At 50.5% G+C, this 14,005-nt stretch overlaps 1 protein-coding gene across 1 annotated transcript in view; it reads right to left on the bottom strand.

The window, feature by feature from the left end:
• SLIT3 (slit guidance ligand 3) overlaps nucleotides 1-14,005 on the bottom strand; it is a 723,374-nt gene that overhangs the window by 117,925 nt on the left and 591,444 nt on the right. Inside the window, exons 13-14 of the mRNA XM_070476865.1 lie at nucleotides 2,804-2,947; nucleotides 1,221-1,384 (exon numbers count right to left, since the gene is read on the bottom strand). Of these exons, the coding sequence (XP_070332966.1) occupies nucleotides 1,221-1,384; nucleotides 2,804-2,947 (308 nt within the window). The remainder of the gene's footprint in view (nucleotides 1-1,220; nucleotides 1,385-2,803; nucleotides 2,948-14,005) is intronic.

The following is a 14,005-nucleotide window of genomic DNA, read 5'->3' as shown; positions in this document are numbered from 1 at the left end:
GTGACTCCTGGAAGAAGCAAGGCCAACTAGAAGCCCTGAGCACAGCGCTCCTCGGGGGAGAGACTACTCTGTGGTCAGCACTGTTATTCTGGGGAGGACAGGCTGAGACCAGTGTCTCAGACTGCCACGGAGTCCTTGGGGTCCCTCCAAGCCCTCTCGAGGCACTGGCTTCTGCTGAAAAAAATAAGACAGCCCAAGTTTATCATTCTGGAGGCACAGACTGAAGAATCCGACTTGGAGGATAAGAACAACAAGAAGAGGCGGAGGTTGGCCTGCTGTTCTCCTCCTGGCAACTAGGATCCATGCCGGCTTTCTCCCCAGGAAAACCCACCTACACACGATGCTCGGGTAGGGGAAGAAGACCGGTTCCTGATGACACAGAGATGGTGAGGGGTGGCTTCACCCCTCCTCACCACATCACACTATCAACGTCTCACCACTAGGAGCACACAGCAGCTTGGTGATTTTTTTTCTCCAGTAGCAAACAACACAAATGACAGCCATTTCTAACTGCCTGTTCATCCAGCTCGTGTGTCAAGGAGAGCAAGTTCTATCTCCAAGAGGAGCTGAGAATTCGCCTGCCACTCACCCCCTGCTTCATTTCCGGGCATAGCAGGGAGGAAGGTTTCTAGAGAGAGCTTGAAAACTAGAGAGCAAGGCTGTGCTTTCTTCCTGAGCAACACTCTCTGCGGTCCTCTCCGGGATCAGCAAGCACCCGTCTGGGGTGGAGGGAAGAGCAGACATGTCTCGGTTACGGGCTGTTCCCAAGGTGGTTTTCAAGGGCAAGAGGAAGCCCCCAGGACTGCATGCTTCCCGCAGCCTGGCCTGGGGTAGATTTATTTCTCTATCTGCCACTTGGGTAGCATGGTTAGGAAACTAAAAACTAAGGAAATCAATCATAGCCTCTAAGAGCACATGTGTCCATGCTGCCTCATGGCCTCGCTTCCACCTGGCTCTGGAGATCTGTGGCTGCCTGGGTTCTGTCTCTCCAAAAGCGCGCCCCTCCTCCCCCCAGTGCTTGTATTGTGTGTGTGTGTTTTATTTTAAATCCATAAGCTAATTGTTTTTCTGCAGGGCTAACTGAATTTCCCCAATTTAATTTGCAGAGATGCTCCCCAGGAGCCATCACAGCACGCGATGCCCTCCAGATCGGATTATCGGCCCCTCCGGGGCTGCTGCACTGAGTTGGAAGCTGGGGCCCAGCCCCGTAACCTGATTACCTGAGCAGCGGAACTTCTTGCTCTTGATCTGGCTGATGCGCTTGTTGGCCAGCCGGCGCGGGCTGCTGCAGCGGGCCCCGCTAGTCTCAATAGGGTTGTCCTGCAGGTAGTCAGCCAGCCACCTCAAGTGGCAGTCGCACACGAACGGGTTTTGGGCCAAGTGGCTGCGAGAAGGACAGGAGTTCATTAGGCGGCCCTCGGGGCTCTGTTCCACCACCGCCCCCCTGGCATGGGCGCTGACAGTACAGCTCCAGGCTCCTTCCCTCAGTGCCCCAGGAGGCCTCGGGGGGTGCAGGGGCTCCTAAGACAAGACCTCCAGACAAGAACTGGATGGGGGCCTGAGGCCTGCTGTTGGCAAAAGACAGTCAAGGTACAGCTGGCATCCGGTCTGGGGCATCAGCCTTCCTAACCCTCCCCACCTGGGGCAGGACCCAGGTCTCAAAGCTGACCCATGACACTGCTGACAGGCACAGTAAGCTGCGGGCTTAGGGTCTATGCAGAGAGCAGACTGAATTTTATTTTCCAAGCTCAGGAACACGTGGTACATAAAGCAGCTGGTGCGGCATTGGGCACAGGGCGGGTGTTTCATTTATAGTAGCAGGTTTTGCTGTTATTATCCTCAGCATCACGGGGGTACCAGCGCCGTGGGCTCACTGAGAAAACTCTCCACAGCGCCACGCAGTGTTCAGCATGTGATCGGGCCTCAGTGCACAGCGCTGTCCTTACTCTTTACGGCTCCTGTCTCTGGCTCCAGGGGCAATAACTGCTAGATGACTCAAAAGGCCTCCAGAAACCCCTAGGATCACGGTCAGGCCTGGTGTTGGGGTGAGGGTCTAAACTGAGGGGTGGAGCCATCAGAAACACAGGCTGAGATCTGTACTGAGGTGTCATCTGTCTAATGGAACTGTTTATGAACATCTGCCATTCTGGCCTGGAGAATTCCCTGGGTGGAGGAGTCTGGTGGGCTATGGTTCATAAGGTCACAAACAGTCAGACATGACTAAAGCAACCTAGCATGCGCGTATGCCATGCTTGGAAGTGAGGAACTCCTCTCAAAAGAGGGAAGTGAAATACCCCTGCATTCTGGTACAAGGTGCCTGTACCAGAGACTTGGCTTTGTGGTGTGGAGAGGGCAGGTATTGGAGGGCAGGAATGAGTTCTCAGCAGAGACGGAGCCTGCTCAGAATACAGCACCCAGAGTGGTTAAGACAGCAGGTGAACCAGCCACTTGGCCTGGATTCAAATCCCACTGCTTAGTATCTGTGCAACCTTGAATAAGTTACTTCACCTCTCTGTGTCTTGGTTTCCTAACACAGAAGTGGGGCATCGCAGCACCGCCTACCTCCTGGGGTTGTTGTGAGGCGTGGTGGTTTGGATACAGGGACCCCGTCCGGTGGGGCAGTGAGCAGGGCGTGGGTGCTCAGGAGGGGCCCGCTAGCGCCGTCACTAGTGCTTTACTCGGGCTGCAGGCTCCGGGGCTCCTCCGGGACACGCCCACGTTGCCCGGGCTGTGAGTGCGCTCTGGGACCCGCGCCCGGGGCCGCCGGCTGCCTGGCCTGCGCTGGCCCTGCCGACATACTCACAGTGTCTGGATGGCCTGCAGAGGGGCGAAGAGCCCCTTGCTGACGGTCTGCAGCTTGTTGTCATACAAGGAGAGCAGGCTGAGGCTCTGCAGGTCCTGGAACGTGTTCACCCGCAGGCAGTTGATCTTGTTGGCGTTGAGGAGGCTGCAGACAGAAGAGAGGCCGCTGACTTCCTCATCGTGGTGAGGCCTGTGGAGCAGGGGCGGGGCTGCCGGCCTCCCGGCACCCCCCTGATGGCCAGGGCCCCTCTCCCCAGAGAAAGAGGGGAGCTGCCGGCCTCTGGCCACCGGATCTCCCACCATGCCCGGGCACTGGCAGCCATGCACCATGGATGTTGTGTGGCACACAGACCCTTTGAGCCTTCCCCTGCACCCACGCCCTTGGAAGAAGACTGGAAATCACAACCTGTGTGCTCCACTTTCTACTGTAGAAGGCAGAGCCTTCAGGTCTAAAAAAAAAAAAAAAATCTTTGGCACAATTGTTTGGAAGCTTTAGCTGACTAAGAGGTAATTTTGATTCAGAAAATTTCTCAGAATTCTTTTGGATCACTGATCCCATTGGGAATCTGCTGAAAGCTATAGGTCATCCTCCCAGAAAAAATTCAGTCATGAGTAGGCATGAGTGCACACACATACCCAGTCTCAATCTCTCTCTCTCACACAAACATGGAAGGAGCCCTTGTGATTCTGCAAATATGCCACCTGTTTTAGTCCAGGCCCTCTGAACATACTCTCTACCCCTTTCATCTGGAGACTCCTTCTCCTCCTCTGCATCTCAGCTCAGATGCCACCCCCTCAGACAGGCCTACCCTGACCACCTCATCTCCAGTGCGGCCCCACTATTGTCCGTCATAACCCCCAGTTTATTCCCCTCATAGCTCTTCTCTCAATTTGTGATCAGAAGATATTTGTTGTTTATCATTTGCCTCCTACTCAAGACAGTACACAAATGATATCTATTTTATTCTTTCCTTTATTCCTAGTGCTTAGCCCAAGCATTTATTAAGAAATACACCCAGCTCCAGATGCAACTCCAGGGGGTCACACTCATCTAACGTGATACCCATCCCCCAGGGTCAGCCTTCCTATCCACGGGGGACCGCTCTTCTGCTGTGGCTTTAACAAAGCCGTAAAAGAAAGCTTTCTGGTGAAAGGCTGGCCCAGCATGAGTGAAGCCTTGAGGTTACAGGAGTGTTTTCCAGGACACGGCTGCCAAGGCAAGCAGTTTGGGTCCTAAAAACCCTTTATGATCCTAAACTGATGAGCTGTGCCCTTCAAATTCATGTGAAACTATTTCTCACTCTCTCTTGAATGAAAGTGAGGGGCTACTAAACTAACCAGCAAAAATCTTGAATTGAAAAATTTTCTCTGTACAACACTGGCTTAGAGCTTCCCTCCCGGGGAATGACCCGAGCGATACACCATGGCTGGCTTGCCTCCAGAGTCCCTGGTGCCAAGGTCCAGAGGCCTGGAGTTGGTAATGGAGGGGCTGCCACGGGAGCTCAGCCATCCACGCCGCCTCTTCATGGCTGCAGCTCCGTCCTTCCGGGGCCCCTAAGCGTCCTGTGTGAGGCAGGCAGCTGCGCTGGTGACAGGGAGAACTGCCTGTTTAGTCTGGCTAATAACGGGCAGGGCTCCCAAGGGTTCACACAGGTGGCCTCCCGCCTCGCGGTGGAACAAAAAAGCTCATGTTACTAGGAGACTTTTCATGATCGCCAACGCGCTTTCCTGACATCCTGTTACTCTCACAGTCACCTGGGCAGAGGGGCAAAGCCAGCCTCACATGTTACAGGTGAGGAAACTAAGGCTGAGAGCTGGGGGAGAGAGAGAGGGTTTGTGCAAAGTCATGCATTTCCAAGGAGTATGCTGGAAGCAGTTATGGTAACTGAGGTCGCTGGAGGGTTTCTTTCTTCTTTATGAGTGCTTTATCTACCCCGCCCATCTATTTATCCCTTTGTAGCAATTTCCCCCCAAGAATTTCCTATACTTTGTATATTAAATTTTACTCAAAGTCACTCCATTTGTTGGGGGTGGGGGGCATTCCAAGGAAGATGCTATGGAACAGAGAAACAGGGAGAAAAGAGAGAGAGTCCAATAGGGCTAAACCCCTATGAGTCAGGAATAGATGCTTCACACAAATATTTTCTGGTTTTCTTGTTAAAAAGAAAACTAAAGTAAGTGGTAAATGATTTGTTCCAAAGCTCGATATTCAGGGCCTTTTGAGGGAAATACTGAATGAGGTAAAGAGACCAGGTCAGAGATGCCAATCTCATGACCTAAGGACAGAATCCTCTCTGCAGCATACTGCAACATGTCACATACAACTCTCTTGATCCAGCCCTCCCAGTGTGCTGAAGGTGGGGACTGAATTACCATGAGGTTATCACCTCATACCAGTCAGAATGCTCATCATTAAAAAGTCTGTGAATAACAAATGCTGGAGAGAGTGTGGAGAAGATGGCATCTTCCTACACTGTTGGTGGGAGTGTAAATTGCTCCAGCAACTAGGGGGAACAGCATGTAGGTTCCTCAAAATCTAAAAACAGAACCACCACATGATCCAACAGTCCCACTCCTGGACACAAATTCAGACAAAACTTGAGAAGACACACGTCCCTTAATGTTCATGAGGCGTTATCTGCAACAGCCAACACACGGAAGCGACCTAAACGTGCATCAGCGGTGAATGGATAAAGATGCGGGATATACATATATTTATGCAGTGAAATATTACTCAGTCATAAAAAGAATGAAATAATGCCATTTGTAGCAATATGGATGGACCTAAAGATTGTCATACTAAGTGAAGTTAGTCGGACAGAGAAAGATAAAAATATGATATTATTTATATACGGAATCTAAAATATATACAAATGAACTTACTTACAAGACAGAAATAGACTCACAGGCAGAGAGAGCAAACTTACGGTTATAAAAAGGGAAAGCGGGTGCAGACTGATAAATTAAGAGTTTGGGATCAGCAGATACCAACTACTGTATATAAAACAGGTAAACAACAAGGTCCTACTACATAGCACAGGGAACTATATTCAATATCTTGTAACAAATTATAATGGAAAAGAACATGGTAAAGACCATATGCATATACATACATACATGTATAACTGAATCACTTTGCTGTATAACAGAAACAAATACAACACTGTAACTTAACTATATTTTAATTAAAAAATCTGGATATTTCTGTCTCTCTCTCTGTCACACACACACACACACACACACACACAACATAAAAGGTCTTTATTTTCTCCCGGAAAAAAACCAAAACAGATGTTCTAGTCACACTGGGTCTCCTGGAGGCAGTCACGGAGCGGCTGCCCTCATTAGATAAGACATGTGCTCCGTGCGCCACCGTCCTCACTGTTCCCTAGTGCTTGCCCCTCTCAAGCGGACTGATGCTGAAGCTGAAGCTCTGAGACCACGTGATGTGAAGAGCCGACTCATTGGAAAATACCCTGATGCTGGGAAAGATTGAAGGCAGGAGAAGAGGCAGGCAGAGGATGAGATGGTTATATAGCATCATGGACTCAGTGGACATGAATTTGAGCAAACTCTGGGAGATAGTGGAGGACAGAGGAGTCCGGCCTGCTACAGTCCATGGGGTCTCAAAGAGTTGGACATGACTTAGCAGCTGAACAACAGCAACAACTCAAGCTTATTCTCCCTACCTTGTCTGAGTAGGAACTGAAATTGGAGACCCGAGGGCAGATTCACAAAGCCAAACTCTGGAGAATGCTAGACACCAGATAAGGAGGGTGGCCACGGGGAGAGTGGAGTGGAGCTTCGATCCGCCTTGAAAGGGCATCCAGACTGCAGGCCACTCTGGCAACACTCCTCACCCATCAGGACTATCGAGGCTTCTTGTCTTGATACAGATGCTTTCTTGTTCCCCACTGCTCCTAGATCTCTCAGCATGGGATGCTATCGCAAAGATGGAAGACATCAAAACAATAATTGTGCTGGCACAATTATAAGGCAAAGATAGCGCGTGCAGAAGGAGCAGAAAGAAACACAAAAGGGCAGCGCCTCCGGGTCACTTATTCTCTCCCAGGAATGCTTGGCTCCCTAAGGCAAGACGCATAGGTGCACGGAGAGATAAAATTAAGCTGCTTATCCAGATTTAGATGCCCAGGACTGCCTCACTGATCGCCAGCACCGGCAGCATCTAACAGCCTGTCCTTCTGTCCTGTCTCCTCTGGGAGGAAGGCTGGCAGCCGCTCAGCTCAGTCTGGCTTCCATAAAAGGATCTCTGAGCTATCTGGCACGAGGACGAGAGCTGCAGGGGAATTAAAAAAAACAACAAACACCCTGAAAACACTAAATAAAAAAACCCCACCCTATGTTGGAGCAAAGAGACAGTAACTAACTATTTAAAATGGGGTTCAGAAATTCTGTAAGAAGTTCAGAACACAAGCCTTCTCCCTCTTTCAGTGGAGGGATTGATTCTGTCTCTTCCTCCATCAAGGTTGCTCCCTCCGTCCCCGTTCATCCCCCTTTGAGGAGTAGTGGTATAACCACTGTGCGAATTAATGACAACGTAGCATTGTCTCGGAGACTGCAGCTCTGTGAGCAGCCCCGTATGAGGGTTTTCCAAAGCACTTTTCACGTAGTGTTTCCTTTCACCCTGCATTACGATTGTCCTCATTTTGGGGGATGAAGAAATTGAGGGTCAGAATGGTGGTGGATTTAACCAAGGTGACAGCGAAGCTCCAGCCTACCTGGGTGCAAAGTTCATCTCTCACCCACCATATGGAGAGAAAAATCCGTATTCTGCCCCCTGTACTTGGTGAAAGGTGTTCCCTGTCTCTGGGGAGCTATTTTTGCTAGCTTGGAAATGCACCTGGGCACACTTCAGGTTGGTCGAGGTCTGGCTGGGTCTGGAAGACTGCTTGCCTCTTGGCTGTGAAGAGGCATCAGGAGTCCCACTGGCTCTTGGGGAGGCCCGGGCACCAGGCGGGTGGGATGGGATGCCCTCTGAAACACTCACTAAACTTCCATGGGCACAAAGGCGGGCTCTTCCCTGAGTGGCCAGCCCCTGTGCAAAGCAGGGTCCCAACCTTCAGAGGCCACTGCCTAAATGCTGACTGGGGAGCTGCTACTTGGCCCTCTGCTCCCTTCCTTGCACAGGAGGCCTTGAGGCCTGTACTCCCGACTTCTCGCACAAGGCAGACCAGGGGACAGCGACAAAGCAGAGACAACAGCATCCCTTATGCAAGACGGGATGCTCCAGTTCACCTCGTCCAAGAGACAACCTGGTACTCAAGGGCCAAGTTTTGATACCCCAACTAGGTCTCAGCTTGATGGCCTGTTGTATCCAGTGAGGGGGAAGGGGTTGGAGCTATATTCTGTTCATAAATATTTCCCCAGAAGCAGATCCAACCATCTATCGGGGCCATCTGCTCCCAGACCCACCTCCCAAAGGAAACTCAGAGGTCATCTAAACAGAAAAGAGATGGAGGTTGGTGGCGAGGAGGGGTTGAGACGATCCGGTCAGGTGAACCTGGGGCCACATGACATAACAGGTAATAAACACTATGTGTGGCCAGGTACTCTCCCAGCCCTTTACAGATATTCACCTCCTGAATCTCCCGACAGCCTCAGGAGGTGAGTGCCCCCTCCGTCCGAAAGATGACACCTCTGGCACACAAAAAGGCCAAGTGCCTGTGACTGAAGTGGCACAACTAGTAAGTGGTAGGGCGAGATTTGGATCCTTGCTATTGTTGTTCAAAGACTTTGCTCCTCCTCCGACTGTGGGAAGTGCCTGAAGCTTATGGGAGGAGGTAGGGTAGGTTTTTTTGTAGCCACTCCCATTAACTTAGTGATGATCCTACAATGAAAGGAAAGCACAGAGCTGCTCCCCTCAGAGGAGATCAAGGCGAGCGGCGCAGACACATCGCTTCTGATGTGCGTCTAACCGTCAGCTCTGAGGCACTCTGCCACCCCCCTCTTCACAGAGCACTTTCACTTCCACACATGTTCCATGTCAAGAGGTATTAGCACTCAGCCCATGGACTAACCAACCCAAGAATGCTGCTGAGAGGGTATCCTTTCCAGGAGAAAAAGCAAGGTAGGCAACAGAAGCCATGGAGAGTGTCAGAGCTGGAGCCTGGTGTGGAGAGAGGTGGGAATGAAAGATCCAGAGTCCTGGGTCTGGGCTGAGGAAGGGCCCCTGCCTCCACGCCTGCTGCGGGTCAGGCCTGGCTCGACCGGAAGAATCCCAGGGGCTTCCATCACTCACAGCAGCTTGTAGCCTCCGCCACTCAGGGTCCAGGTAATAGGAGGAGACGGGCCATAGAAGGGAAGTGAGGTTCACCCTGACCCCCACCCCCAGTCTCCCTGAAGAGGCCACATGTTTGGGGTTCACTTGACAGCAGCTGTTCTTTCTCATGATTGGCTCTGCCCTTGCCCACATCCCCCATCCCCTCCTCCACTAAGATTCCCGTGAGCTTACAGCCTTTGCCACGAGGTGGAGAAAACACCAACATCTGGAGTCAGGTTTAATGATAAATTGCATCAAAATCACCTTGGCAACGCCAGTGCTTCACACGTTGATTCAGTGGCCTGAGCTCTCATTTGAGTGATATTTATATTCTCCACATCTGCCCACAGGTTTGCGGAAGACAGCAGTTTAAGGCTATTCCTCCTACTTATACTGTGTTTGTCTGCAAATGCCAAAAGCATAATGCAAACGCCGATGCACAAGGTGTTTTTAGGAAACTGGTGTCAAGAAAGAGGGTAGTGGCCACTTCCTGGAGAATAAGTGAAGCCCTCCCAGGAAAGACCACGGGACAGGAGGATGAGCCCAGGTTCCTGCCAGGAACCTGGGTGCTTCATGGAACCTCCTTTTCTTAAAGTGTGGCGGTGGGGCGGGGGGGCGGGCGGCGTGGTCACTTTCTGTTTCATAAACACTCAGATGTTTATCATGCTATGGAGGGGAAAGATGGTACCAACGACCTCAGCACATAACACTTTCTCTGCCTCCTCCAGTAGGGGAATCATTTTTCAAGAATAGGTTACAGGCTAGATGCCCAGTGGTGGGATTGCTGGATGGACCTAGAGTCTGTCATATAGAATGAAGTAAGTCAGAAAGAAAAAAACAAATACTGTGTGTTAACGCATATAAATGGAATCTAAAAAAATGGTACAGATGAACCTATTTCCAGGGCAGGAAAAGAGATGCAGACATAGAGAATGGATATGTGGACACAGTGGGGGTAGGAGAGGGTGGGAAGAATTGGGAGATTAGAACTGACATGTCTATGTGCACGCACGCGAAGTCACTTTAGTCATGTCCGAGGTTGAGTCGAGTCCGACTCGGTGCGACCTTATGAACTGCAGCCCGCCAGGCTTCTCTGTTCATGGGATTCTCCAGGCGTGAATCCTGGAGTGTGCTGTCATACCCTCCTCCAGGGGATCATCGCAACTCAGGGATCAAACCCGTGTCTCCTGCATCGGCAGGCAGGTTCTTTCCCACTGGGCCACCTGGGAAGCCCCAGACGTGTACACAGCGCACTACGACAAGAGAGAGCTGGTGGGATGCTGCCAAAAGCGCAGAGCTCAGCCCCTGTGGGATGGGGTGAGTGGGAGTGAGGTTCAGAAGGGAGGGGATACACGCACATGTACAGCAGAGACCAACACAACACCGTAAAGCAATTATATTCCAGTAAAAAGGGGTGGGCTGCTAAAGCTCTCTGTTATGAAAACAAAAATTGAGTGTGTCCCTGTGAGTATTTCCCACTATTAAGCACTGGCATAAACTATTAGTGAGGATGACAATTAGGGAGTCATTCTGGACCCCTGATTAAGCTGCAGTATTTAGAGTTGACACCTTTGTATCTTCCCTTTTAAAATTTTTTCTTTAGAATTAACCCTCTGCCAACCTGAAACTCTTTATCTACTAAGTATAATAAGGGCTACTCTCTTGTCTTAGAATAAACATGCTCTCATCCCTCCCATATGAAATATGAGGGGTTTATTTTGACTGTTGGTAACCTCCTGAGGCTTCCCAGGTGGTTCAGTGGGTAAAGAACCTGCCTGCAATGCAGGAGACACTGGAGATGCAGGTTCAACCCCCAGGTTGGGAAGATCCTCTGGAGGAGGAAATGGCAAACCACTCTAGATTCTTTCCTGGGAAACCCCATGGACAAAGAAGCCTGGTGGATTACAGTCCACGGTGTCCCAAAGAGTCAGACACAGCCTTGCATGCAAGGCAACCAGAGGGAAGCTGAGATACTGACAAATCATACAAGGGAGCCAGCACCTGGTCTCAGGAGATGGAGGGCTTGTGTGATCTGGCTTGCTTCTTTCTTCCCTGACAGCTACCAGGGTCACACTTGCCTATCTGATTGCTACCTAGCTCTGAATCAGTCCTTTAAGAGGGATAAACCCTTTAAGAAGGATAAACCATTCACTCAATGACCAAAGCATCAAATGATTCCAGAATTTAAGTCTCCCTAAGAGACTCAGTTTCCCTTAGGAAGCTCCAGATACACAAGAGAGGGAAGAATTCCTCCCTCAAGAATGCATGACAAGGCTTCCCTGGTGACTCAGTGGTAAAGAATCCGCCTGCCAATGCAGAAGTTACAGGTTCAATCCCTGATCCAAGAAGATTCCACATGCTTCGGAGCAACCAAGTTCATGGGACACAACTATTAAAACCCCTGCGCCGCAACTACTGAAGCCCATGTGCCCTCGGTCCTGAGCTCCGCAGTGAGAGAATCCACTGCAGTGAGAAGCCTGTGCGCCACAGTAGAGGCTAGTCCCCGCTCGCCACAACCAGAGAAAGCCTGCGCGCAGCAAGGAAGACCCAGAGCAGCCAAAAAAAAAACAATGCATGACAGGAACTTTCCTGGCTAAGACTCCACACTCCCAATGAAGGAGGCCTGGGTTTGATCCCTGGTCATGCTGGAGAAGACTCCTGAGAGTCCCTTGGACTGCAAGAAGATCAAACGAGTCATTCCCAAAGGAAATCAGTCCTGAATATTCACTGGAAGGACTGATGCTGAAGCTGAAGCTCCAATACTCTGGCCACCTGATGTGAAGAGTTGGAAAAGACCCAAGACCCATTGGAAAAGACCCTGATGCTGGGAAAGATTGAGGGCAGGAGGGGAAGGGGCAACAGGATGAGATGGTTGATGGCATCACCGACTCAATGGACAGGAGTTTGAACAAACTCTGGGAGATGGTGAAGGACAGGGAAGCCTGGTGTGCTGCAGTCCATGGGGTCACAAAGAGTGGGACATGGCTTAGCAGCTGATCAACAACAGGGAACTAGGATACTAAGAGTTTGAATGCCACAACTAAAGATCCCACGTGCCTCAGCGAGGTTCTGCACTCGGCAACAAAGATCTTGCTGCAACTAAGACCTGGTGCAGACAAGGAAATTAAAAAACAAAAATAACAGGAACGCATTACAAAGTCAGTCTGCTTCTACTTCTGGAGAGAATTCTCATCATCTCCCGTCAGCCCAGTCTTTAAAAGCAAGCAGCTTCTTGACTGGCTTCTCACTGAGTTCAGGGCAAACTTTGGCGGGGTGAGGACAGTGAGCTCGATCAAGCGCACAGGAGACGGTGGGCCCGTGGTTTAGACTGAGGCTAACAGCAGGAGCTGAGCAACCAGCAGTTCCACGCTGCTTTCTCCTTGGCCTCAGGAAGTCTTGTTTCGTGTACCACCAAACTAGCTCTGCAGACTGGCCCACAACTGGCTGAGATGCAGACGTCTGGCAGGGACTCCACGTTCAGGGTGCTCAGGTTCCACTGCTCCATCACTTACACACTGACAGACAATGGCCAAGTTACCCACGTCATCAGTTGCTGAGTTTCTACGTCCGTAAAATGAGCCTCTCAACAACACCTTCCTCTTGGCATGGCTGTAAAGGTTAGATGAGGTGATGTACATGAAATTGCTTAGCACAGGTTCTGGAGCATATTAAGTCTTCAATAAATGTTAGCTGTTATTATTAGCAGCGGTAGCTCTACTAGTGAAATAGCTGGTGAGGGAAAGTGAACTATAGGGAGTTAAGTTTTGCTCACTGCCCTGTAATTGGCAGGTTGCTTGGAACACTCCAAGACCCTTCAATGGTCTTGTCTGCCTTCCAAGAAAATCAAACAACAGGTGCCTGGGTTGTCTTAACTTCTCCCAGCCCCAAGACAGCCTGGCTTGGGTTAAGACCTCCTGTAGCAGGTTTAACATCGCCTGGAGCCAGGATTTATGAGAAAGCTTCCACCTCAAATGACTGCCCAGCCCGCTGATGCCTCTCCCATGCATGCTGTGCAATCAGTGAGCACCAACTGAATGCACTGACCCCTAGGGGGCTGTAACACTGCAGCCTGATACCACCCATCAAAGGAAGCAGTGACAGCTCTGGAGACATGCTTGCTGCTTGCTTCCCCTGCGTTCAGTTCAGTTTTCAGTCGCTCAGTTGTGTCCAGTTCTTTGTGACCCCATGAATCACAGCACTCCAGGCCTCCCTGTCCATCATCAACTCCCGGAGTTTACTCAAACTCATGCCCATTGAGTCAGTGATGCCATCCAGCCATCTCATCCTCTGTCACCCCCTTCTCCTCCTGCCCCCAACCCCTTCCAGCATCAGGGTCTTTTCCAATGAGTCAACTCTTCGCATGAGGTGGCCAAAGTATTGCAGTTTCAGCTTCAGCATCAGTCCTTCCAATGAACACCCAGGACTAATCTCCTTCAGGATGGACTGGTTGGATCTCCTTGCAGTCCAAGGGACTCTCAAGAGTCTTCTCCAACACCACAGTTCAAAAGCATCAATTCTTCGGTGCTCAGCTTTCTTTGTAGTCCAACTCTCACATCCATACATGACCACTGGAAAAACCATAGCCTTGACTAGACAGACCTTTGCTGGCAAAGTAATGTCTCTGCTTTTTAATATGCTATCTAGGTTGATTATAACTTTCCTTCTAAGGAGTAAGCATCTTTTAATTTCATGGCTGCAGTCACCATCTGCAGTGATTTCAGAGCCCAAAAAATTATAATTAGGGAGGACCAACTCCTGAGCTGCGAAGTCACAAATCTGGGAACATTTTGGCTGGACACACACTCAGGATCACAATCTCCATGAGCCCAGGAGCCAGGGTGGGCAGAGGGAATGGTGAAAACCTAAGCCTTCACACCAAGTTTCCAGTGATAAAGAGGGTGGATGAAACCTGGGAGGAGAGGA

The sequence above is a fragment of the Odocoileus virginianus genome, chromosome 14 (assembly GCF_023699985.2).
Source record: "Odocoileus virginianus isolate 20LAN1187 ecotype Illinois chromosome 14, Ovbor_1.2, whole genome shotgun sequence".
Classification (NCBI taxonomy): Eukaryota; Metazoa; Chordata; class Mammalia; order Artiodactyla; family Cervidae; genus Odocoileus; species Odocoileus virginianus.
This window is presented reverse-complemented; position numbering and strand designations above follow the sequence as displayed.